The sequence below is a fragment of the Ixodes scapularis genome, unplaced genomic scaffold (assembly GCF_016920785.2).
Source record: "Ixodes scapularis isolate PalLabHiFi unplaced genomic scaffold, ASM1692078v2 PGA_scaffold10__122_contigs__length_95168666, whole genome shotgun sequence".
NCBI classification, from domain to species: Eukaryota; Metazoa; Arthropoda; class Arachnida; order Ixodida; family Ixodidae; genus Ixodes; species Ixodes scapularis.
In genome coordinates, this window is record NW_024609836.1 from 1,328,836 (window position 1) to 1,356,470 (window position 27,635).

The 27,635-nt window shown below is 47.1% G+C and overlaps 1 protein-coding gene across 1 annotated transcript in view; it reads right to left on the reverse strand.

The window, feature by feature from the left end:
- The window catches only part of LOC8042772 (MAP/microtubule affinity-regulating kinase 3), a 159,400-nt gene that overhangs the window by 72,745 nt on the left and 59,020 nt on the right, over nt 1-27,635 (reverse strand). The window contains 1 exon segment of the mRNA XM_040211723.3: nt 7,155-7,244. Within this exon segment, the coding sequence (XP_040067657.1) occupies nt 7,155-7,205 (51 nt within the window). The 5' untranslated portion in view covers nt 7,206-7,244.

Consider the following 27,635-nt stretch of genomic DNA (forward strand, 5'->3'; position numbering starts at 1 on the left):
AATAGCGGCGCCGCGCGTTCGAGGCGCGCGGCGCGCTCAAAAGCAGGGGAACGTACGACGGGGCGCGTGCAACGTCTACTTTCCTGCACGGCACTTGATCCGGCTCCTCACGTGACCGGATCTCAGCAAATAGCGGCGCGGCGGAACGTGCAAAGTATTGGCGAGGTGCGCGATCGAAAGCGTCGCTGTGATCGGCGTTCTACTATTGGCTGAATGTGGTCTGTGACGTCAGCAAATGATTTCTAGTCGACGAAACTTAAAGTAATGAAAGCACTTCAATTTTGGCGGTGTTGGCAGTGTTGGTTTCAGGGCGCAATGATTTCAAGCAGGGATGGGCAGTATTTCAAATACTTTGAATACTTTGTGTATTTTGCATTTGTATTTAATTACAAATTTGGTAATGTATTTGACGTGTGTATTAAAATACTAAAACGTGGGTATTTCAAATACAATTGTAATTAAATACAATTTTGTGGGCGAAAATACATCCCTCACATTTATTGTCACTGTCCAGAGCAGGAAGAAAACTACGTTCTGCACCGAATGAAGTGTCTCTCAATCAAGCACAAGCGTTTAGTGACTTTGTGATTACGGCGCTAGTCCAGGGCAAGTATAGTGACGAAATCGACGTTCACAGGCAGACTGGCTAAATAAGTGCCTGTGACAACTTGTGATGCTTTCCAGCTTAATTTCCATTGATAAGTTTGCCTGGAACATTCTAAATGCGCGGGTCGTCCGAATTTTCGTAACTGGTGCGAGTTGCAACAATAAAAAATTCTCTAGCTAGTGTTGCGCATCTTGGTCGTCTCGGTTCTTTGTTGGTCTATACCAAAATGTAGTCAATAAAAAAAGCTGCTTGAAGCTCTGTACTTTTTTCACCTATAAAGTCCAAGCTGATTACATTTTTTTTTTGTGATTATATTTCTATTATGTTACTAGAGCCTCGCACACTAACTCCCGAGTGTGCGATGCAAAATTAAATTGAGATACCCAGAGAGCCGTTGCAGGTGCCCTGAAGTCGCTCACGCAAATTTTGAGGAATGTATTTGGAAAAGTATTTGGAGGAGACCAAATACATTTGGTTGTATTTGTATCTTGTACTTAAATGCTTTTTTGGAAATGTAATTAGATTTGTAATTAAATACATTTTTGACGAAATATTTTGTATTTGTATTTCGATACATATTTACATGTATTTTGCCCATCCCTGATTTCAAGCTTCCACCATGCTCATTACAAACACCATCGAACTTGTTTGCAAGGTGATGACGTCACGAGAGGGAAACATACGAGGCGCCACCAAAACATCTCACCGCTAATTGAGAAAACTCCCGTAGGGAGCCCCTACAGGAACTCTACCAGAGTATAAAGGCTGCCGCCATCTATGAGCGACGGCGGCAACCAGATACGTGGCTTGCCGCCGTCGCTCCTAGATGGCGGTAGGTTCCAGAGTTCGGTGTCTTCATTTCTTTGCGGCGGACACGATCCTTGGGAAACTAGCCCTTAAAGGGGCCATGAAACGAATTTTGGGCTGGGTTGAATAATTTTAAAATGGGACTTTACTAATCACATATCGTTTAGCTGGCCAAACGAAAGAGGGTAGAAAGTCAAAAGTCAGCTTTTCGGTACGAACATTTGAAAATATAGCGGACTATTTTGTATCTTGTTTCCTTCGAAAGCTCTCCGCCCTTTCACTATGATACATCCGCGGTTCCCAAAGCGCGTCAGCGGTGCCAACCTGACGTCAGCCGAGCCCAGCTCACGCATTGGACACGAGTACTGCGTCACTCGGACGTATGCGCTCGTCAACAATAAATCCGTCGGCGAATATTCGGATTCGCGTTCGTGGCCAATGAGTGCCCTGACGGAACTTATCGTCACTGGGGAATGTTCTATGGTGTGCATAGAAAGCACGGTGGAAGCTAGGAGTCATCGCACCGGTGCCGAAGAATGTCACGACGACGTCACAATTCGCATTTGAGTTGAGGATTAAAGCTAAGGAGGAAGAAGTAGACGTTTCATGACCCCTTTAACAGCTCGGCTGTAGAAAGTCGCAAAATATGGTTAATAAATTCAAGAGCGACAATTGGGGAAGGAAGGATCCCGTCTTTATGAGGTAAGAATGCTTGTTTCATCTTGAAACCTTTTTTTATAAAATGGAGTTTTCATCGCGCGACGAAGACTAGCCACGAAAACTAGCCAACTACTTGATACACAAAGTTCGGATGCAATGTGAATAATTGCAGCAGAAGACACATCTGTGAAGTGTTCTCCCCTTTTCTTCTCCAAATCGCCAAGTGAATTAATTTATTATTTGATGACTTTTAATAAATGTTATTTTTTTTTGTATGAAAAAGCAAAACACTTTGCCAAAACATTAGCGGTGTACGAAGGACATTTTCAAACTCATGAACCTCGATCGTCTTCTCAAAAACCACACGTTGGCACTTACAGAAAGAAAAAAAAAAAAAAGAAAAGGGGGAGGGGGGGGGGGGGGGCAGATGGAAGTTGTGGCAGCCAATGCGAGGGAGCTTGTCAAGATTGTGCGTTGCACAAAACTGTTTTTTTTTTTTGCCTTTTAAAGTATGAATATTTTTTTTTTCTTAACAAGCCCCCTCCCCCTTCCCCCCAACATTTTGTCCACCAGACCGTCCGTGCATTTCCCGCTAAATTTAGCGGGGAAACTGAACTGCTGTTGAGGTCACGTGACGTCCAATGGATGTCAGGTGACCTGACGTCACGTGATCTACAGCATGTACACTAGCGCTTCCACCCCACTTTGGACACTGGGATTTACTACAGAGGTGCTGCCAGGTGGTGCACGGATGGAGTTCAAATATTCACGGATCAGCTTACCTTGTTCAAAAAAGAAGACAAAAAAAAAAACCGTTTCGGGCTATCTGCCGCGGCATTCGCAGACGGCGTCATGACCGAGCTCGCCTAGTTAAATCTGCCGCCGACAGATGTCGTAAGCGTCGAGCGCGCCGACGCAAGCTTAGCAGACGATCTCCGAGAACTTTTACACTATGCCGGCGCGATCCTCCGCCGGCGCGGCGCGCTCGGCGCATCCGACATATGTCGGTGGCAGATCTAACTCATAGAGTTATTACAATAAACGCTAGATGTTCAGGCGCCAGAGTGCTGTTGCGTTTTAAAGCAGACAGCGAGCAGTCTAAATACGGCTTCCGGTAATGCATTCCTACGGGAAAACGCAAATGCGTTTTCTCTTCGCGCTCTGTTATAAGAGCAAATATTGCTTAGCGTTGTGAAAGAACAAAACGTTTGGAACGTTTTACAATCGGATGTACAAAAATATGCTTCAGTTTGAGCGTTTTATCTTTAGAATTCAGGTGTCGAACACTGCGCTAATATAGCCCAATACAGATATGTATAATACGTGTCGACGTTGCAGACTGCTATAATAACGTACGTATTTACGCATTAGGTGTGCCGCACTGCAAACGTCCATAGATCGTCTGTTTTTGCTCACATTGTCCAGGGGCGTACAAAATACTTGCAAAGATTTAAAAAAAAAAATGTTTTTTTGAGAAGCAATTGGGAGGATTTCCGTTTGTGGCAACTTGAAACCGTTTTAAGTTCTCGCTGTCAACCTCATGGTAACTGATTGTTTACTTTCTCTCTTTGTTTCGCGATTCCATCTCCTAGCCCACGCCTTTCCTGCCCACATCCGGCGCTTCGCTTCTCGCTAATCTCGCAGCCATCATTCATAGGAAGACGGGAGACGGGGCGGCACTTGCGCCTCGTTCAACGCACAGCAGTGGTTCTTAGAAAGGAACCTAGCCGAACGGAAGATAATTAAACGGATACCCTTCTTACGACTCTCCAGAGACGAAACTGCCAGAAGGTTCGAAGGGTTCGCGAGCCTTGCCCAATTCCCAGCTTCGAAGACCAACGCACACCGCGCAAACTTCAAAAAAAGAAAAAACAGTGGCCGAGTGGGCTAGCCCACACCCGCTCGGAGCGCGTGGAGCAAAAGCTCGTGCTGCAGGACCCAGGGATCCTGGGTTCGCACCCCACCCCCACCCTTCGATCTGGGGCCCTATGTTGGACGTTTAGGTCTCCCACGGCGACTATGGAGAAGGAAGTGACGTCAACAACGCAGCAAATGCAGGTTGGATGTTGAATGATGAGAGATCAGTCCACATCCAATCTGCATTTGCTGCGTTGTTGACGTCACTTCCTTCTCCCTAGTCGCCGTGGGAGTCCAAAACGTGCAACATAGGGCCCCTGGATGAGCGCCATACCGGCGTGCGGTCGTGTTCCACTACTGTGTGGGTCACGTTAAAGACCCCAGGGGTTGCACTGCACCGGCTAAATTGCTCATCTACAGCTGGGAGACAAGTAGTCTGTTGAGGCTCACTGACTTCCGGTTGTCACACAACGCAATTACTTATTGCAGATCAAGTGGCCGTTTGTTCTGGCTGCCAGTTGGCGCGGTAAACACGCATCTCGGTGGTTTTTTAACTGGTTTTTTTTTTCTTTTCTGCGACTGCCACTGCGTGCAAAAAAAAAAAAAAAAAACTAACGCGTTTTATGGGTTATGGAAGTCGAAGATATTTACTGAAAGGCCCAAACTTGCAACATCGCCCCTTTCAGTTGCTTCCCCTCTTGAATCTGGGACCAGATGGCGCCGCAGCCAGCTTGGCCTCCTCCGAGCACGGACCCCCGGACTTTCCCGGGTGACGCATCCAGTTACGGAGGCCGCGGACGCGAACAAAAGAACCCCGCGCTGCACAAACATGTTCGCCGCCTGCGAGACGGCTAACGAGCCAGGGTTTCGACCCAAAATAGTCGTTTGACGTCAAAATTATTGTTTGCAGAGCGTTAGCTTGCCTGCAAAAAAACACTTCCTGCAAAGCTAGTTTTATGAGGGAGTGTGGACTGGGTGGGGGGGAGCCGGGCAGAAGCGCGTTACAACCGGAGTAAACAATTAAGCACCGTATTTAAATACTAGGATTTTTTTTATGATTATTCATTATGACGGGACGTGATGCGTTTTGGGAAAGATTATATTGTTCATGATTTCTAAATGATACGAGCTTATTTGTGCGTTAATAATGCGGGAAGTTTTCAAAATGCGCTCTCTGTGAGATTCATTGGCGTGCAAACTATAAACCTAAGAAGGAAAAAAAATATTGTTTTATCTGTTGAAATTTTTAGATTCGAGTCGGGACAGTCAGGTTATTTTTTCTAATAAGAACAACTGAGAAGTCGAAACTGCTGATGCAGAGAAGTGTTCTAATTTATCATACTTGATTTGTATTCAAAACCGCGCCAGCTCCCTGAAAACAGCGTTGCTAGGGCGATTGGTGTTAGCGAAGTTCTTGGTACTTCATTTGTTTTTTTGTTTCTTCGTAAATGAACACACCCGAACGAAAGGGCTATTAGTATTGTAAATGAACAAATAAATAAAACGGTGCTTCCATGTTCCTTTTTTCTCGGGGCTGGTTTTCTTAAAATCTAAAATTCCGGACCTCTGAAAAATTGGTTAAATGCAATTAACAAAAAAAGTTAGATATATTGTGATTGGTCCCTCGGCCCTTTAATTTTCAGGTGACCATTCTATAAAATGCACCCCCCCCCCCCCCCCTTCCCTCCTCTTCTCTAACAAAAGTCGAGTCATGCGTTTCAGAGTTCCGCCAGTTACCTGAGTGTTCTTCAGTTGACACTGAAATTCACTCCCTCTTTCTCTCTCTTTCTCACTCTCTCTCCAATGAAGCTCCAGCATTAACCATGCAGGCAGCGCCACTGCTCCTTGGATCCTAGCGCCACCTCTCGCCATTATTTTGCTATTAGGGCAGTTCAGGAAGTTCAGGCAGCATGCAGGTTTCCAAAGTTTGCGGGAAGTTTAATGAGAACTTGTAACACCGAACAAGACTCAAAGTTACGGAAATTCGACAAGGCATGTCCGCAAATCTTTAAAATAACAGAGAGTACAAGGCAAACGGTTTCGGAGCTCCGACAGAGTTAATCCTATCCATACGGGTTATACGGCGACTTCCGCAAATCCTCTTGAATTTCCTGATTAAAAATAAATAATTACTCAAAATTAATTAATAACTTAATTATGCCGAACGTGATTAAATTATCCTAAATAGACCCCTTGGCAGAGAACTCGGTTTGAGAAGAAATAGGTGTCTGAACAAGGCCAGAAAAAGGACCGATATTTCACTCGGGCTTCGTGCATCTCCCGGCAGGGGGCCCCTCGAGCTCCAGTGATGCTGCGCCATCTCACGGCGTTTGCCAGAAATACGAGCAGTTAAATGGCTGACTAGGAAGGCAAAATTTCAAGCCTGCCTCTGGCTCCACCGCAGCACAGTCATAGAAGGGTGCTCCCAGGACAGCTGTAATGTGCACTGCTCGATACTGTTAGCGCGAAAGCGACATCGGCGATTTTTTAGAGCGCAGCTCTTAGGCGCCCGTTTCCGTGTTCCGTGGCGTCGGCGTAACGGCGCTAAATTTAGCGGGAAAATTGACGTCACGTGACCTCGAAACCAATTCAATTCCCCGCTAAATTTAGCGGGGAAATTCAGTTTCTCCGCTAGATTTAGCGGACAAATTGACGTCACGTGACATCAACACCAATTCTATTTCCCGTTACGTGACCTCAACACCAATTCAATCCCCCACTAAATATAGCGGAGAATCGAATTGGTGTTGAGGTCACGGGCAGTCAATTTTCCCGTTGAATCTGACGGAGAAGCTGAATTTGTTCATAGGTGAGTTGACACCAAATCGTGTGACGTCATTTTCCCCGCTAAATTTAGCGGGGAAACTGAATTGGAGGAGGAGGGGAGAAGGAGAGGGTATGGAGGCGGAGGGGAATAGCCTCCCCTACGTACCCTCCCCTCTTTCTCAAGAGCTGCGCTCTAATTTCGCATTACAAAGATTTGTAAACGTATTTCGTTTTTTTTTTCGTTTTTTTTTTTTCAACAGGGTTACGTAAGAGTCGAATTTTACCGCATAGATCAGTGCCGCTTTCCGCTACCCTAGTAGTTTTGATGATAGCCATTAGATTTTAGGAGAAAAACAGGAACGAAACCGGCGGTCGCATGTTCACGCTACCAGCGCCGCACAGTGTTTCCCTGCCCACAACTGTATGCAGGGCGTCCCATGTGGCCGGGGGCACTCGCCTTGTTGCCGGCCGCTTCCTTGAGGGCGTCGTCGCCCTCCTTGATCTTCATGGCGGGGCGGCGGCGGCGCCGTCAGCGCGGGACACACACCTGCAACAGGACACACGGGGACGTGAGCACGCGCCTGCCGTCCATCAGTCACGCAACGCCAGCCGTCGTCCAAGGCTCCCAAGAATCTGTTGCCGCGCAGCGAGAAGGAGAGCCGGGCGAGGGGATCCGAAAAATTTGGAGAAGCTTTCAAACGACCGACTCAAATAGTTTACTCCGTTGGAACTCAAGAAGGCGAGGCAAAGGAAGGCAGGGGAGGAGGAAGCATGCGGAACGCTGGAGAGAAAGAACCTCCTCCACTCTCCAGCGTTCCGTCTGCTTCCCTACCGAAAAATAAAATTATATGAATTTATTTCTGATATGTCGATTGGACACATTTTTCATGTCAACTCTTTGGGAGTTTCGTATCAGTTTCATATGTCGCATATAAGTTTCAGCTAGGCTAGGTGGCGCTAGGTACCACCCAATTCATATGCTACAAAAATATTTTTCGCTCACGCCCCCTTGCACTTCCGGCTCTTCGGGCACCTATTATACACATATGTAGATACATTAGGCAAACGTCTAGCATCAGCCTCACGTATACATTGAGTGCATATACATACACGGCACAACAAACATGAATACAACAGTACACCCGGTAACTACTTCTGAGCTCTCCGTTTCCGCCTTTTATACTGGTCGTTTTGAAGTTACGGATTTTCTCGGTGACCAGCTAAGCAATAAATAATATTCGCAGCATGTTGATTTGTTTTCAGTAAGGTCATACCTCCGAGAGTATTTCGAACGGGCCAGGTGATGAATCTTTAAGTAGAAATTAAACTCTGATGCCGTAATTATTTGAAAACCAATAAAACAAGCCGCTCCACTGCGGTTCCAAGTCACGTGCTTGCTTCCCCGCACGGCACGTCGTATACTGAAAAAAAAAAAAAGCATATGAATTCATTTCTGATATGTTTATTGGACACATTTTCATATCGCAACTTATATAAGCATATTAGTTCTTATATGTCGTATATCAGCTTTTTGGTATTTCATACAAGTTTCATATGCCGCATATAAGTTTTTGGATATTACATATCAGTTTCATATGTCGCATATCAGCTTTTGGGTATTTCATATTAGTTCTTATATAGATTCATATATTGTTTTCAGTAAGGTTCCTCCTCCCCGGCTTTGCTTTCCCTCGCCCTACCTTCTTGAGTTGCAACGGACTATATATAGGTAATACAGCGTACTCTGCGAAAATACAATGGCCGCACCGCGTAATAATTGAAACTGCTGGCCGCGCGGAGCCTCGGAGAGCCAGCCGTCGCTGCTGTCTTGGCAAATCCGGTATCTCGGCGTGCCGGCGGCGGCCCTCTCCCTGGGCGCAACGCGAGTCTTCCCTCAGACCCGCCCATACTAGGGAAGGATATGGCGCGGTAGGTTGGCGCTAGGCAGCGCCACTGGCGGTAGGCGCTCTGCGGAATGCGCGAAGTAGAGTGTTCTGCCTGCAAAGATCATGTTGCTCCTCACTCTCATTGGCTGGCGTAAGCGAACATGTGACCATGGCGACAACCAATGGCGTTTTCGCCGGTGGTCACACTCAGTCTTGAATAGTAGCGCGTTACTATAACTTCGTTACTTTTTTGGTAACTTGTAACTGTAACGAGTTACTTTTTTTAAAAATGTAACTTGTAACTGCAGTTCTATTACTTTTTTTCTGAGGTAATGATGAAAGTAACCACGTTACTTCGTTACTTTCCAGTTTTTTATGAATAATTTATCATTGAACGAGTACAATCTAGCTATTTCTCGCACTTTCCAAATTGCCTGTTTTGAAATTGCGAGAGTCAAGTTGGCCTTGAACAAACTCAGAACACGTTATTCCTCCCGAGTCACGACCCAAATATAGCCACGTGTAGATGTGATAAAAAAAATTTAGTTGTGATTTGCACGCGTTTGTACTTTGTGGTAGAACACTTACATCTTAGTATACCTTAAAGCCCTCTCTTTGTTGCGGTTGTTCTTTTTTCTGTCCAAACGCTTTTTAATCGGGTGAATCAACCGTGAAACAACAATGCACACAGAGGGCCCTGCGAATGTTTCGTATTTTAATTAGCGCCACTACTTCGCACTGCGCATGTTTCGTATTTCGATTTGCGCCACTACTCCGGCCTGGTGCAACAGTCGAGGCAAAATTTACTGCTCTGTGCGCGGGGTTTGCTTGTTGTTAGGAGGGAACAGCGCAAAAAGGACGTAAGACGAGGTCGAAGAAACACACAGACAGGGCGCTGACTTACAACTGAAAGTTTATTGCTCTCAAGAAAAAGAAATAAACACAGAAAGGAGGAAGGGGAGAGAACGAACAAATCAAACCAATAACATGCGGCATCACCCACGCCCACGCTCCGTCACACGAACCTGCCACACTTTCTGAGAAAATCCACCTCGTCATTTGCAAGGGCAACCGAAGGAGCGCTCACACGCGTGTCAGTTCCGATAGACGCGATAAAAAATGCTTCGTCTATCTCCCTCGCAGTTTTGTTTTTGTGACGAGACAAAATCTTTATGTCACGCAATGACGGCGTGCAGCCACACCTGTCACAATGCACCGCTAGGTTTCCTGAGGGCGAGGAACGTAAAGAAAGGGAATGTTCTCTTGCCCTTACGAAGAAAGGGAATGTTCTCTTGCCCTTACGTTAACGTAAGGGCAAGAGAACATTCCCTTTCTTTACGTTCCTCGCCCTCAGGAAACCTAGCGGTGCATTGTGACAGGTGTGGCTGCACGCCGTCATTGCGTGACATAAAGATTTTGTCTCGTCACAAAAACAAAACTGCGAGGGAGATAGACGAAGCATTTCTTATCGCGTCTATCGGAGCTGAGACGTGTGTGAGCGCTCCTTCGGTTGCCCTTGCAAATGACGAGGTGGATTTTCTCAGAAAGTGTGGCAGGTTCGTGTGACGGAGCGTGGGCGTGGGTGATGCCGCATGTTATTGGTATGATTTGTTCGTTCTCTCCCCTTCCTCCTTTCTGTGTTTATTTCTTTTTCTTCAGAGCAATAACCTTTCAGTTGTAAGTCAGCGCCCTGTCTGTGTGTTTCTTCGACCTCGTCTTACGTCCTTTTTGCGCTGTTCCCTCCTAACATTATGTACCACCAACTAGCCCAACTACATGCCTTGTTTGCTTGTTGCTCTGGTTGCGCGGGGCCTATTCAGCAAGGGCAGGGACGTGCTCGCCATCAAGCGAGGGAAACCTTCAGCCACTATTTCCAAAAAACAACTGTTGCTAAGTTGCAATATAAAATAAAAAGCATGCTTTTTAATTTTATGCAATAAAACTTGGTGAGGGGCGTTTTCTAGTGTTTCATACATTTTTAGCGTTATAGAAAAGTAACTGAAAAGTAACGTCGTTAGTTTTAAAAGTGTAACTGTAACGCGTTAATTTTTTGTTGCGGTAACTGTAACGGTAACTTCGCTACTTTTTTACTGAAGGTAACGGTAACGAATTACTTTTTTTAAAAGTAACTTACCCAAGACTGGTCACACTACGAGTATCAGTGCAACAAACGATTGCATCGAGATTAACTTATTCGAAAATAGTACGTGCAACGATTTTGTTACTGCCGCTATGTTTGTTTTAATCAGCGTGTGCAGTCTGAAATATCATCTGGTATCGATGGAAGTCTCAGGTCCCGGCTCACTTCTCTGCGCGTGACTGGATGAGTCGGCGATTAATCCGGCGGCTCGGATTGGCCGGCGCCAAGGTCAAGTGCGGAGTTGGCCAATCACGGCCGCCTCATTTCTCGCCGTCCCTGATTTGTCCCTCGGCTTGTATCGTCCGCTCTGCCTCAAAGGGCCATCTGACAACCCCAGCGTGGATGCTCTTTATTTGCATATTTTTTATCGTTTCAAACGCTTGTGGAGCGCGTGATAACTAAAATAGATAATATCGGAAAATATTTTTATTTTAGCGAGCGGAAGGACCGGTCTCAAAAAACCGCCCCCCTCAACTTCGACTGTTGTGTTTCGCGTGCATGGAAAGTTTTCCCGAAGTGGCAACAAATGACGTCACAGGAGTTGTGGTCGGGTGTTGCAATCCTGGCGGTTGGTCGTAGCACTTCCGGCTAATGTACAAGCGAGCGCAATCGTCGTTATCAAGTCTCTCTGGCGTGAGCACGTGGCGAAAAATGATGTTCGCCTTTAACAGGTTATACCTCACAGGACGACCCCAACTGGTGGCTTTCAAAAGTCGCAGAAGTATTAGAACTTTTCTGACTGCCGGGGTGCCGCAGGGCTGAGTTCTGTCGCCGATGTTGTTTAAACCTTAAGGAAATGACCTTCCTAATGCTATCTCCGAATGTAAAATATAACAATACGCAGACGACACGGGTTTGATGTCATATGACGTAGGTTATCACACGTTGGCGTTCAAAAACTTCAAAAATATCTTATTTCCACAATGGAGTGGTTTGATGCTAACTTAATTCAAGTGACTGCTTCGAAGACAGAACTTGTTGGGTTTAGCTACCCGCTCAAGCAGGTGGATCTAGCAGATACTATAACGCTGCATACTTCCACCTGAAGTTCTTGTGGTTGCGAACCTCGTCAGTATGTGAAATAGGTAAATACGTGGGAATTTACTTGGATAGTGATTTGTCATGTTGTACTCAAATGATGTATTCGTGTAAACGATTAAGAGGCGTGTCACGTTGTCTTTACAATGTCAAAATGTTCTTTCCATTTTCTGCTAGAAAAATGACAACAAAATCCTCGGCATATAGTTACGAACGGTACCGTATAACCATTAGTGCACATTCTTTATTAAAAGGTATTTTGAGAATTGATGTGTTTGGTAGGCCAGATGTCTTATTAAATACACGTATATTTCACCAACTTGGACTATCGTCTTTCGATAGACTTTTTTTAAACAAACAGTCGTCCTCCGGCACTTCTGGAATTCTGCGTTTAAAACGCCATATCTACAGCAGCGACCAATATGAGATTTGTTTCGATGTACCGCGCATCACAACAAGAGATGGTGATGAGCATACGTGAATGTACTACGTATCACACCTTTTCAAGACCAGAATCATTGCTTTCTATACACCAAGTCATGTTTACAAACAAACCGGAGCGCCCGGAGCGCCCCTAGCGGACGCCACCGGCGCCGCGCATGCGCGATGGGGGTGTGGGCAAAAAGCTCGCCGTCGCCCATAAACAAACCATTGAAATGCGATGTTGTCGGCGCCGGTGTGAGTCCCCGCGCTCTTTTTCGCGTTGGAACTGTTGATTCTACGTCCTCCTAACGATGTCTGACTACTTGAGCGCCGTCAGCGAAATTAACGAGGCTCGTTGCACCGCAAAACTGCGCGTGAATAATCTGACATGCGGCGATTCATTCCGCGTGGACGCCGCAGAACGCACGCTAAAGCCTGATTCACATGATGAGATTTCGCTCGCAATTTTCAGTAGCGACATCGCTCGGACTGCAAAAGCGTAAACCGTAGCTGAGATGGTCGACGTCGATACTGAAAATCGCAAGCAAAATCTAACCAAGTGAATCAGGCATAACAAGTCGGTGATGGCCACTGGTAACAATTATCAACATCTCCTTGTATCTACTGTTCACGTCGAGCCTGCTTACCAACGTTCAAACTTAAGTCTTTTAAGGCATGCAGTTAATTCTTATCGCAAGTACCGGGCCCACGTTTGGTCTACGGGCCGGTGTCCACTAAAAGAGCAGACGACAAGCAGAAACGTTTGAAAGAGCAGACGACAGTTCGAACGATCGGGCGACCGTTTGAACTTGAAGACGCACTAAACGTAGTCCGCAGGTGGTCCGTACAACTTGACGGTTTTCCGGCGTTCATTTTGGAACCAAACATGTAAATTTGATGGCCAGTAGTATCCGTGAATTTAACCCAAAATGCTTCCCGCCCAAGCAATCGTGGTCCGACGGCGTCTGGTTTTCCCTTTTCACGGCACATATCCGCGTTCTCGGACGAACCGAGCGCATGAAAACTGACCTTCAAACCTTTCTCGACTCTCTTGGTACAGCCCCAGTCGCAGCATTTTGACGACAAGGCAGGTTTTTGTCTGGTTCCTTTCAGAACAACGCAGGAATACACGTCTCAAATGGGCACTTCCGCCCACAGCCCCAGACCGGAAGTGCGTCCGACGCGCCACCACCGCGCCGTGACGTAACAGAGATGAGTTCGTGTATAACATCTCAAAAATAAACTTAAACGAGCACTGCGAAACTTCGAAGAATGAGTTGACATTTTCTGTTTCGTCGCTCTGTCACGTATCAAATTGGATGCCGCATATTTCCATTTTTTTCCGTCGTCACAATTTTCCGAGCCTTTCTAAAGCATGTTGTCGAGGGTAAAGAAATATACACCTAGTAGTTTTAATTATACCGTGACCTCGCCACGTGCCGAGCTCACAAGCTCCTGACGCTAATGCCGTTAGTTGTACTTTGGACATTGTTACTCGTGAAGCTATGAGGTTCTAAAGGTAGACGTACGAACTGGTTCAACGAACGCGTATAGCTTCCAGCGCACTGTAAGTTTGGCGGTGAACAAAGTATACAGTGCTAACTGAAGCTTCCGCGCAATGTAAAGGCGAAGAGAGACGACAGCAGAACAAGCGTCTATCACCTCCGCCGCTCTGCCACCGCCAGGATCGCGGCGGGCAACAGCACGACGCAGATGGGACGACATCAAGTGCAAGTCGAGGGAACACAAACGGGACGCGGAAAAGAACAGACCAACAGAGACGCGCATACTAGAGCCACCAAATTAGCTACGCTATAGAGTATCGGCACTCCCCGAGATTGTTGCGGGCGCCGCCATCTTGGTGCCCAGTGCAGACGAGACGCAACTACATGCCGATCGTTGTGATTCGAAAGTGCCACTTCCTCAGCATAAGATTCGGTGTTAGGAAGATCATGTTTTACAGCTTTCCTTTGTCGCGAACTGTTTCGACACTTGTGGAGGACGGAAAAAGCGTTTTCTGCGATGTCAGAGGAATCCTCACCTCGTGCGCACCGGTGGAACACAAAGTGGCAATAGGAAGTTTTAGCGATTCGTTTGCACGCGAACGGTTCGTCTTCGAGCGCATCGGCGACGTCGCTGCGCATGCGCGCGCGAGTCGCTGGGGGCTTCGGCAGGCTCTTCTCGTCCGTTTCTTCCACTCCGCTGGAGTCGTCCACGGAACACAGCCAGCACCGTTCACGATTCGGGTAAAAGAAGATGGCGGTCGGTTTGTCCGCCGCCCCAGCAGCGGGAGGCGATTTGCCATCCTGTTACACATGCCTCATTTGAGAGGTTGAACAAAATGATTTCGAGGAGTGCTCACAATGGTAAGCGATCGTGAGTGCTGTAAACTATGCACGCTAGTAAATGTTTTCGATCTGCCGGCTGACTATAGCTGTCGCGTGACGACCGCGAGCAAACGAAATGATTTGGTTCGACGGCGCACAACGCGAACTATCGTTCAATTTCAAGATGACCGAGACACACCACCTACCTTTGCGGTCGTTCAGACACTTTTGACTCTATCTAGCTACGCAGGTCTGGATCATGACCGGTAAATGTTACGTCAGCCGTCTTGTCATACCCCGGAAACACAAGCCGCTAAGGATTTGCACGCTGCAAAATGTTTCCCAAGTTTGTTAGAAGATGGCGCTGCCGGTCAAATGCAATCATCATCATTGTTCACAAGGTTGGCCCAGTTTTACGATTCGCTAAAATATGTTATATTTCACGTACAGTTTTACGGAACGGACGTTACTGATTTCGGAACGGTGTGCTCCAAAAACGCTAAAACTCCCTCCTCGAAGATACACGAGCGATCTCGGACGCTCAAACGGTACCACTCAGAAGGCCCGCGCGCGACGTTGTTCCTAGTGGATCCCCGACCTGCCCCAAGCGGCAAACGCGGCACGACGAGATGCGCCACAGAGAGGCAGACGTGTCCATCTTGGCGTCGCCGCGTGATATGCGGAGCGAAACTTGGCCCGCTTCTTTTGCAGGAGCTCTGGTGACATCAGAACACCGAGGTCTGATTGGCTGATTGGAAGGGGTAGATCTCAAGGCAACTAGCATTGAGGTCACTATCCTTCCAGTCAGGCCCCGTAAAAGACGAACTTGCGAGACTCTGCACGGCACGCTGGCGTGGGTCCACTGGTGGTGACGTTCGGGGGAGAAGGGGGTGGGGGGTCGGAGGCCTTATTTTTAAGTGGTATTGGCTCAATGCGAGTGAGAAAATACTCCATTTTCCGCACCCCGACTGCTTACGCACTACGGTGATCTTCCCCGTCGAGTGGAAACAAACACAAGTTTCGTGTGCTCCGTCCTCCCGAGCGTTGCGAAAGCGAACAGCCCCCGAGCCAGCTGCGCAAGCGAAACACACACCCCCGTCAGGCCCGAGTCTCTACCAGGGCGAAAGATAAAATGACAGAGCCTTGGACGGGTGCCAGGGAGGCCGAGAGAACAACAACACAGAGTGCCGGAACTTTGGTCCGTTTCGAGGAAACTGACTGCCAGGAAAACGTACGGGATGTGCCTCGATATGACACGCCGTTGTCAACCGACGGGCTTCCGGAAGGACGATTCGCAATGGACCCTTCGCCGAAATGAATGCTGGGAACTGGCTGTAGAGGAACAGGACTTCTCGTTCCTGAGGCGAACCCGAGAATAAGCATGTCCGATTTGTGCGCCGCGTAAGCCTCTCGTAGGTCACGCCGAAACTTCCGAGCACTACGCAGCCTTGCTATCGGGAGGGTATTATTGTTACCGTCTCTTTCTTTCTTTGATGTAACGATCCGCACCTCGTAGATAATATGTATGATGTCGGGTGAATGCTGCGGAAGCAGGAGGGTGCGCACAGGACGTTTCCATGGTTCGTTGCGCGGCCATTAGGAATTTCTGCAAAAGGCGTATTCGGCCGACATGACGCCGCCTTGACAATGACAGAGCAGATGCCTGCAGTCAAGGGGGCCTACGTGACTGTCTATGTTGCATAAGCACACGACAGCTAATGTCATTTAGCTCAAAGTATACCTACTGGCTGCAACAAGTATATATGCTCAATTCACAATGAGTAAATATCTATTATTGGGGAGTGGTGTATTTTATGAAAAAATTTTCAAACCCAAACCACGACCAGCGCGGGGAAATTTGACTTTCGAGACCTCTGGAGTCATGTGGGCTGTTGACTTGCGGCTAGCACAGGAAAGCTTTTTCATGCGCTAACGAATCTTCGGTGGTAATAAAAAAGAAAAAGAAAATTACGTGAGATAGACCTTGTCAGCATTATTACCGAAGAAGTGTCCCAGGCGGCTCGTAACTGTTGTGTGTCGTCACGGCACGTGACTGCGGAAGAGGAGGAGACAGCGGAAGTCACGAGCCGTCAGCTCAAGACGTCAGAGGAATCCCGCCACCAACGCCATCGGTTTTCGAATCAATCAACCTTTTCTGAACTGAATCTCAGCCAAAGGTCGTCATGTTTAAAAAAAGGAATTATTTTTTTTTGCAGATATGTTTTATTGATTGTAGGGCAGTAAAAGTGTGGACGTACATAAATGCGTTGCAATTTGCTGACTAACGAACTGTTCTATTTGTAGGAAGAAATTATGGCCGTCGCACAATAACAAGCACTCTTCCGACCATCCCGTAGCAGCTCAACCATTCCGCAAGAAATACTGAAATTAATATTATCTCGATAATCATATTACGGGATATGATCTTTTTTTAACTCTGTTGTCTAATTTCAACGAAAACATGTAAAATCTTAAATACTGTTGCTGTTTATTTTGTCTTCTTTACACACGTGTTTAGAGTAGATTTTTCTATTGTGCAAGTTCACCAATATCCTGTTGGTATAGCTGTAAATCTGTAAAGCTTTATTTTGATGCCTGCTCTACCGTCGTATTTTATGGAAACTTAGGGCCTAGTCATGCTGTTTCACACAGCTTTTCCCTTTTCGTCTTTAACAATTTTGTTGAAAAACAAGAATTCTTCTTCTTGTTCTTATTATTATGAAACACAGCGAGAAAGGACAAGCACTAGAATAGAAGGAAAAGACAAGACTTAAGCGCTGACTAAAAACTTTCGTTTCGCCGCGTTTATTTCAATGTGTAACCAAATAGGCCACCAGTTGATTTCGACTAACGATTAACGTGCAAAAATATGACGACTTGCTTTGTCCACCGAACTGCCAGACGCTTAGGACTTTTCGGTGCTTTATACGTACACGAAAGATGCGCCTTTAGCAATGTATGAACGCTCGGTTATTTGACTCGTATATATTTGGATGACGCTGCGCCTAGCTGCCAATACTAAGGGCCTGTGGACTCGTCAAGCTGCAATGCTGCCGCTTTTTTTCTTTCACAGCCCCTTTGTGTGTATTCGTACAAGGTGAAAAATAAACCGATTTGAAAGACGAGGCGTCAAGTGCCAATGGGTGTTTTACCGCGTCCGGTGTGATGGCCCCGGCAGCTGTGAATCCGAACCGTCTGGCGTCGTTAATCGGGTGCCACTGCACCGATACACACGACGCCGCTCCTTCGTATTACGGCAGCCGTATACGTGTCTCTACGTTGGCTCGGGAGAGCGCCGTAAAAGGTGTCGGCTGAGGTCACACCTAAAGGCAAACGGACAGGTCAGACAGCAGCGGTATACCAGTTGCATGGGACAGCCACAATGGCAACGTCTGCGAGTGAGGGGACGGCCCAGTCGAACACTTGCCACCGGGCACTCCGAACGCAGCCTTAATCATTGGGGACTGGTAGTAGACCGTTTCAGCAGCCCGCCACAAGAACTGTGCAGGCAAGGCAGGCGGCGCGCATGCGCAGCTGCGGCGTTTACGGATACCCTAGCGGAGGCGAAAAACGGTCCACTACAATTGCCTATTGTTGTTGCTGTCTCTGGAAGTGCTGGCGCGTGCCCAATAGATTGGCCGGGGATCAACGTGACAAATAGAATCGATCGTTTCCAGGCGTGAAGCTCGGTGCCGATCGAGCGCGACTATGCATGGTCGCGAGGCGGCATAAGTATGAATACCTGCACTCTAGAATTCGCACGATATGCGGAGAAAAAGGATGGAAACGTTTCTACTCGGTGACGGCAGGGCACGAGTGTGACGCTGTCCTATGCGAAGCCTCCGTGTGCGACAATCTTATACGACGAGGCAATCGTTGCTTCTCTATTGAAAATTTCATCAAGATACGTAGTTTGGGACACTGACTGCCAGTCAGCAGCCTTGGTGGAACGTGATGGACCATCAGACGTCATCTGATGGTCCATCAGATGACGTCTGACTGCCACTGCCAAGGGAATTTCATCAACAAGGGCAGCACTTATATAAGAGTAAAGCTATAAGCACTCATAAATATCGCCAAATGCCTCGATAAAACAAAATGTTCGAGAAAAAAAAAAAAAAGCAGGACCACCGCGGATCGAATTCGCGACCACTTGCGTACAAATCGGACACCTTAACCCTATGCTACGCCATCACTTTGGAAAATCGGTTCGACCATTCGTTTTATACGAGATGCTTCGGCTGCAAATGCAGTTAAGCCTTCAGCATGTTATGCAAAGCACTCGTACATCACTCGCCGTACTTCAGTTCTACTCACCTGCCATGTAGAGTACTTTCGCGTCGTAGAACGATCCTTTTGTTCGCGCATCACCGGCCCAGTAGACCTGGTACACCCTGTCGTCTTCAACTATACCGCTAAAGTCCCTTACATCGTCGGAACTCACAACAGGCTGGGTCTTGTCGAGTAGAAATTCTACTAAAACATAAGACACTGTAGAGCCCGGGCAGGATCGACAGGTTGGAGCGAGCGGGCAAACAAAACGAGTCGAGAGCGATCGTTCATGAAAGCTCGGCGAAGCCTCTATGGGCGAAGCGAAGTGGCGTGTTCGGCGTTTCGGCGGGCTTCTGATCAAGGTTGTCGGTAGGCTGACCGTACGCGACTGACCGCGAACTGCGAGACCTAGCGTGAACACCGCGTTTCAAGGATGAATAAATCCTGCTTCGAAAGCGTTATTATCAAACCAGGAGGGAGTAGACAGAGCCCGGTGGTGGTGTCATGACTCGAGCACCGCAGTATTTTCCCGCCGCCCCGCAGAAATCGCGGCGAGAGAAGCTCGCACCAAGGCGAGTTGGCGACGCAGTTTGTCAGAGGCATACGGCAAACGAACAAGCAGCGCCGACGAAACTTCCTCCGCGGTCTCGACGGACACTTGGTCTACACGCTCGACCAAACGCGGGGACGTTGAACGTTCGTCGGCAGCGGCACAACGGGCGAACGCTCACGTCATTACGCAAACTACATCGCATCAGAAGCGGGTACCGACGGAAATTTACGACGAGAGAGACGTAACCCGGGTAGGTAGAGCGCAGAAAGATCACTGCGAGAAGCCAGCACAGCTCCCGGCCGACCCCGCGCTCGGCGACCCCTGACTCGCAGACAGCGTCGTCCGTTCGTGAAGCACGAGAAGAGCACGCGATCATCGACGCTGGAGCGGGAAGGAAGCGCGCTTCGTGATTGGCCGCTCCCTCCTCAATACGGGAACCTACGTCACAAAGAAACTTGGAGGACGCTTAAAGGGATACTGAATAGAAATTTGGATTTCGCAAAGTAAGGCTGCTGAAGTGTTGAACGGGACGCTACTAACTCCAAAACATCACTCGTACATCGATATCTCAAACGGATGGCCGTACTTTTGGAAAAGAAGGGCGCGATCAAGCGGGTTCTTTGACGTAACTCCTCCGGGAGAATTTAAGAATAAGGAGAAGCGGCCTCGCTTCTCTGCTCCTCGCATCGGTTCACTAGCTTGACGGGACGTAGCGAGGAGGAGAGCGAATGGGAATCGTGACGTGCCTTGTCTCGTCGGCCTCGTCGACCGGGTTCAATCGCGCATTTCTTTTCCAAAAAATACGGCGATCCGTTAGATATATCGCCGTATGAGTGACATATATATATATATATATTTTTTTTTTGGTTTTGCAGCTTTTCGCTTATCCGTCCGGCCTTGTTTAGTGAGCTCGAAATTTCGGTTCAGTATCCCTTTAAGCTTCGTCTTTAAGGGGACACTGACAGTGTATTAATGCTCGTCAAGGTTTTTACTTGTACATGACATATGAGAGCCTCACTCCCCAGAACACAATTTGCTGCTCGAAATTCGTTTCCTTCCCGCCCGAAAACCGCCAATCGAGAACTGGCCGGTTTGAGTCGCGTTCACTCCCTTCTCCGCGGCCACGCGCTGTTTTCTATGGTTTAGACACATTCTCCAAAGATAATCTAAGCCCTGGGTCATCGAAGGCATACACACAATATTAAAAATAGAAAAGAAATATGATGCCGATTTTTTGTGGCTTGTAAAAAACTGCAAACACGTTGATGAAAAAAGTTGCACAGTCACATGTCTTCCGCCAGCCAGGTCTTTTATCCTTGATATTGCTCATTCCACCCCATCCAGTTTCGGTTTCGGTTGGGAGCAGTTGCGTTTGTGAGCTTTATTGAAAATATACGTGACGCTGTAGAAAAAAAAAATGATTGGCCAGTCTTTTGACGCCAGAATAAAACGCCTGGCAAAAAAAAAAAAAAAATTTTGAAGGCTGTCCCTGTAAGACTGGAAAGCGATAGCGTTATTCTATCGGTCCCCGTTCCCTTCTCATTCGCCGTGCGAGCGTGCCTCGCTCGGCCTACCGTAACATCCCGAGAGATAGCCCGATTAAAATCAAGAGCAGAACGGGTGGAAATAGGGAGTGGGCGAACTTTCACGGTACAATCGAGAAAAGCTGAAAAAAAATTGTTTTTTTTTATTTTTATGTCGTGTCCCTTCCGAGCTTGTTATCGCGGTGAGGTGCATCAGGCAAAGATGACTGTACTTCCCAGTCAGCAACGTTCGCTCACATCCTTGTCATAGCTAATTAGCCGCAGTTACGCCGAGGCCCTCATTGATCGTAACACGTGTGCTATCACTAAGAGTGGGCTACCTTTCGGTGTTTTAAAAAAATATAGCAAATCAAGCCAAACATAGGGATGGGCTATCTTTCGGGGGTGGGGCTCTCTCGAGATTTTACGGTAGTCGTGTCATGTTCTTCAACCACTCTCATTCCACGCTTGACGTGAACTCTCACGTGAGCGTCGTGGGTTGCTCGGAAATCCCGTGCGAGGTCTGGTGGCGTTGACGTCGTGACCCTATCGACCAATCAGGAGTGCTTGCGCCACGCCACCGATGCCGGCTTTTCTGCCACGGCGCCGAGGCCGGCGCGACACGATCTCCTTAACGCCATCGCGTTAACACAAGCACCCGGTAACGTTGAAAATAGACGGGACAATTTTCCCAGCAATTTCCCAGCTTCAAAGGGGCAATTTTTCCCAGCAACTTCGCCGTTGCTGGCGCGTTGTTCCCTAGCGTTCCCTAGATTCTCGCGCTGCAGTCCGGCTCAAAACGCTCGATCACACATTGAACTCGGAGAGGTTTGAAGCGGCAGCAGCCAATCAGGGACGCGATATTTTCACGTACACACCTGTGGTGGCGATGATGACAGCTAAAGACTGGGTTTAACTTGGCTCTAATTTGAAATATATAAATATATATATATATATATATATATATATATATATATATATATATATATATATATATATATATATATATATATATATGTAGGGTGTTTTTTTTTTATTCTTAGATTTGTTTAAAAAAACGTGAAAGCTACAGTAATGCAGTTTGTGCAGGTGGGTTATACGGCCAGGCGGACATTATGTGGGTGGCTAATCTTTGCGATAAGTCGCCTAATTAATTAAAATTCATTAATTAACTTTTTATTTGATGAAAATAGACATATAGTTCCAATTAGAAACTTGCTGAGCATCATCAAAAACCACTAAATAGAATAAATTTTTAGAAGGATATAACGCCGGGGCAGCATTCTACGGCGTTCTGTAAAAACGCTTCATTTGGACGCGTTTCTAGATTTCGGTTTCTTAAAGGGATACTACAACGAAATTTCGGCGCTCATTTTTTGGTCTATATGTGTTCAAAAGAGCAGTATCACGTGGAACATACCAATATCTTGTTAAAAAAGTCTCGAAAAGGAATTTTAAAACGAATTAAACGATTAGCAAAGAGCACCTGGTGGATGTCGCTAACGCCTCGTTTATAATACTCGTCTAGGAACCTTGACAGCTAGTGACGGAGGTTGTCTCGTCTCCGGCCACGACGAGAGAAGGGAGGAAGGAGGAACTCCCCCCTTCCCGAGAATCCCTTTTGTGTGTCGCAGAAGTCGCTATTGTCCCCCTAGAAGATTATAGAGGATTAACCCGTCACTCAAAATTTGTACAAAAGCAGCCGCTTCGGTGGCTGGAACGACTAGGCCATCCTCTCGACGTCAGTCTCGCCGTAGCTTTGCTCGTCTTGAGACGACCTACGTCACGATTGCGTCGGATGTCACGTGGTCTCCGCTGGGCCTTCTCCCAGTGCTTGCCAGAGTGGGCCCTTTATAACAAAAATACAGCCATCAGGCTCAAAATACAAACATGCTATTGTCATTTACGGATATTGTGGATCATATTCAACCTATTTTTGAACACGACGAGAATATTTCAAATTTCGTGAAGTAGCCCACATGGCGCGTTTTTCAGTGCGTCTAGACGCGCGTATCGGCTTGGCGCGCGCGCTAAGCAGGATGCGTGCGCCCAGTCAAACCACACGCAGCGCTACCGGGCAGCGCTTCGCGTCTGCGTTTCCGAAGCGTCTGCCCAACGTAGCCAGACGCGCTTAAGAAACAAAATCAAATTTTAAATAGAAATCGCGCGGTAAGTGATGGCTACATGCCGTAATATTTAGTTTTAGTAATAGTAAGCACTCATTTTTATTACAGCAATCGCAATGAAGCCCAATTTCACTAATTTTCATCCTTTTTAGTGCGTACGCCTCATCCACGTTTCGATGCGCCATTGGCATCACCATCGCCCGCGCCAAAACATTCACAGCTGGCCGCTGGCCGCTACAGAGGTTACGTTGTTGCGGTTGTTGCCGGTAGTATTGATTTTGTACCTTTGTCTCTCGGTGTCCTTGTATTCTTTACATTTGGCCTGCAAGAGTGCAGGACGCTTTTGTACTTCGCTAGGTCCTCCCTGTTCCGCTGAAGCAGCGTCAGCCTCTCCCGCGGAGCAGGGAGGATTGCACATGGTTGAAAAAAACCCGAGACTGCGGGTAAACGACACAACACTAAAAAGTATCTTTAGAGACTTTTTAGTGTTGTGTCGTTTACCCGCAGTCTCGGGCTTTTTTCAACCATGTGCAATGTACACCAGCTCGTTTGCGCCTTTACTTTTTGTTCAGGGAGGATTCCCTGGACTTGTGTAAAAGGTATGGTAAACTGATATCCGCGGAGGGAAGGACGTAACTACCCATGTTCGCCCTGCTGCGAGAGTTGGCGGGGCCTAAAAGCCGTTTTTATTGAAGGCCGCGAGCGTGCAAATTTTGTGAACTCCGCGCGCGCGGGTGTGCGTGTGTGCGTGCGCGCGTGCGCTCTGCCTTGGAATGGCACAGGGCTGTTACCCGTTTTGTATGTGTATCTTTCTGTTTTGAGTGTTTTTATTTATTTTCCTCTCCCGTATCCCTTTCCCTACTTGGCGGCGTGCTAGCAGGCCCACCTGCGTAAAGGTCTAAACCTTTCTGCCTAGCCTCGCACGCTGCCGAGTGGGTATCGCAATATGTGCAAATAAAAATTATAATTATTATTATTATCACCTTTGTCGCGAGGTCCGTGGCGAAAACTAGAGTCCTACAGTGGCGAAAACAGGAGAAAATTCAAACGCTCCTTGCAACTAGTGAACACGGCCGTTCATTGGTGTTTGCCTTCTGGACGCAGCGCGAGACGCGACGCGTGGACGCAAAATATCTGGCTCCTCCGGATACGCCGGAATGCGCCAAAAAACGCTGCGTTTCGTCCCGGAGCCGGAAGTGACGTCAAAGCGCAGACGCACACGCGGAGAAAAGCGCACCAGAAAAGCGCCTTTATCGGAGCGCATCTTTGCGTCCGCGGTCCTGCTCCCCGGTGGTCGCGGCGTGAAGCCACACCCTCGCCTCCCTCCTAGAATGGAGGGAAGTACGGCGCACCTGTGTTGCGCGTCTCAGCCACTGGAGAGCAGGATCGCGGGCGCAAAGATGCGCTCCGATAAGCAACCGAAATCTAGAAACGCGTCCAAATGGAGTTTTACAGAACGCCGTAAAATGCTGCTCCGGCGTTATATCCTTGCAAAAATAGTCGATTTAGTGGTTTTCGATGATGCTCTACAAGTTTATATTTGAAACTATATGTCTATCTTCACTAATTAAGACGTTAATTAACGAATTTTAATTAATTAGCCCACTTATTGCAAAGATTACCCACCCACATTATTTCCGCCTGGCCGTATAACCCACCAGCAAAAACCGCATTAGTGAAGCTTTCACGTTTTTTTTAAACAAATGTGTAAGAATAAAAAAAAAACACTATATATATATATATATATATATATATATATATATATATAATGAGTACACCCGCCGGCATGCATATGAAGGTGAACACCTTACCTGGTTTATTGCCTATTTTAAGGCTCCCTCAACGTCTCAAATTGTAAGTGGCTTGGGGGTCTAAACTTTGCGTTCTAGTCCTCTTCTGGAACAGACGTTGTTCCAAAACTTGCAGGAGCGTCAAAAACAAGAAGAGGGCTGTTCACCTTCATATCGCTCAAGGGTGTACATGTTAGGCCATCCCTTTTTGAGCTATATATTGTTTTATAAATATAAAGTAGTATCTCTAAAGCCATTAAAAAAACATGAAAACACCTTTATATCGCGTAACGGTGCACCTAAATTGTAAAAGAAATTTAAAATTTAATGATTATGATGGAAATCGTATAGCAATTTGGTTGCTCCGTGCGGATGCGGGGAGACAGTGTGGCGTCCTGAAGTCAAGTTGCTGGGAGCCACTGTCCCGTCTGACCCGGCCACAGGGATATGATCGCGCGATATTCACGACTACAGTTACGTCGTTACAGTGAAAAAAAGACCGCTTGGTCGTCGGAGAATCGCTGGAACTCTTCTCGGATAAGTCCATTGTGGATCGACAAGGCTGCGGAGTGCCCTGGCGGTGTTGCGGCGACGCGCTCCCCAAGTGTCCTCAAGACTCGGCCAAACGTGACTTGGACGCGCCTCTGGCCCGCCAAGGCCGTTGCCGTATTTAGAAGGGCGGCCGTGGCAGGAGTGCGCGCCCAGGGACCTTCGATCCCTTCCGATACGGCAAGAGAGCGACGGCACAGCGGGACGTCGCTATCGCTGCCTGCCCGGCAATCGGGGACGACACACGAAGCCGCCGACGTATCACTCCATCTCGTCCTAAAGGGACATCCACCCAAAAATGATTCCCTTTTGTTTGCCATGCGATTCAATATGCTGTCAGAAACTATCCAATCAACGTTCTGCTACAGCGTCAAGTATGTGCTTAATAAAGTAAAAAATGCAACAGCTCGAAACCGAAACTCAACTGGAGATGGATGGCTAGTTGGTTTTGCATCATGGTGTAATACGCCAAAACGACAGGGACAAAAAACGAAGGAAGAACTAGACAGGACGCGGTGTATTCAACTGAATTGTTCAATTGGATGACAGAACTTAATAAAAAAAAATATATATAAAAGCAGGCACACTTGCCTACTTTTATAATATAAATATAATAAAATATAAAAGCAGGGACACTTGCCTGCGAAGAAATGCAGAGGAGGAGAGAGTTGCCGGAAGTCACGTGGCTACACCCGACCGCGTTTTTCTTTTTCTTTCTTTGTTTTTCTAGCCGTGCGAAGCAGACGAAAAAGACAGAAGTCTAGCACTTCGCGCTGGACGTTTGCGTGTTCTTCAAGCTCTTACCAATTCGTGTTCGCAAAACGAGCGATGTTTTTAGCTAGGACGGCTCGGCGATGTCTTCGTGCGAATCAGCTTGGTGGTCGGGCGTGTCGTACAGAATAAAGCCTAATTGCTTTGATCGGTAAACGATTCCTCTTTCGAAGCTAGACAGATTAGCCGGTACCGCAAGCGACAGTTCTGAAGTAGAGGTCGTCCGCCGTCCAGCCCGCGACTCTCGCGATACAACGACAGGTTAAGAATTACACAGAGAATGCACGAAGTGCTCCCGGTTCTATGTACAACTTGTTTCTTTTCAATAAACGTATTTGCAGTTTTTTTTGTATAAGCCACATAGAATGGGTGTCACTTTTTTGTCTATTTTTAAAATTGAATGTGTGGCTGCGATGACCCACGACTTTCATTATATTTGGTGCTTGTGCCCAAACCATGGCAAACGGCACGTGACCACGGAGAAGAGAGTGAGCGCGACTCAAACCGGCCGGTTCTCGATCGGCAGTTTTCGGGCGGAAACAAAACGAATGTCGAGCCGCAAATTGCGTTCTGGGTAATCGGGCTCTCGTATGTGATGTACAAATAAAAACCTTGGCGAGCATAAATACCCCGTCAGCGTCCCCATAAAGAACCCCTAAAAAGAAGACATGTTTTTTTTTTTTAACTGTTTGTTCTAACTGTCTTGTCAAAAAAAAAAAAACTAATTTTATTCGAAACAAATGTAGAGAAATATAGACAGCGCGAAACGCGATTTAGTAAGCAGTCAACCTCCTTTCGACCTGTTTTCTCTCGGCATTCGGGGCGCGTGAAGATGAACTGGATCGGTTTCGCCTTCACGTTGGGGTGGAAAGAGCGAACGACCATTCCGTGACGTCATGGACTTTCCACGCAGAATGGCAAATAAATCTCTCACCGTCAATATTGCTCTAATGATGCTTTTCGCGTAAAATTCATTTCTCGACTCGCCTGTCTCAACTAGACTGTTAAAACAAACAAACAAAAAAAAATTTTTCTTTCTAATTTTTTTTTTTTTTTTCAAGGCCCGTTTAACTTTCGCGATTCCCGGTCCTAAGCCGTTACGAGAAGCCGTCCCGAGAGGATCAGCGATCGCTAACCTCCACTAGGGGACTGGACGGCGCACTCATCCATCCAAAAAAAAAAAAAAAAGACTTACGTACCTACTGTTTTAACTATTCATAGCTAATTTTGTTCTTCTGCTACTCCAATGTTATGTGACCTTGTTTTATTTTTCTTATCACCATGGTAAAGTGTTTTATATGTTTGCTGTCCGAGCTGCTGCCATGTATAAGGGGGACCCAGACCCAGTCAAGCTGCTTTTAGCAGCTTTTTGTCTAGGGACCCCTCCAGTACTTCTGGAAAAATAAAGTTTATTGTATTGTATTCTATTGTATAACGGGTACGAAGCCACCGGAAGTGCGCGACTTGACCCGCAAGTGGGCTCTTCGCAGGTTTTCCTACTCTTTCGAGCGTTGCTCCAAACAGTGTTCCAGGCTAAAAG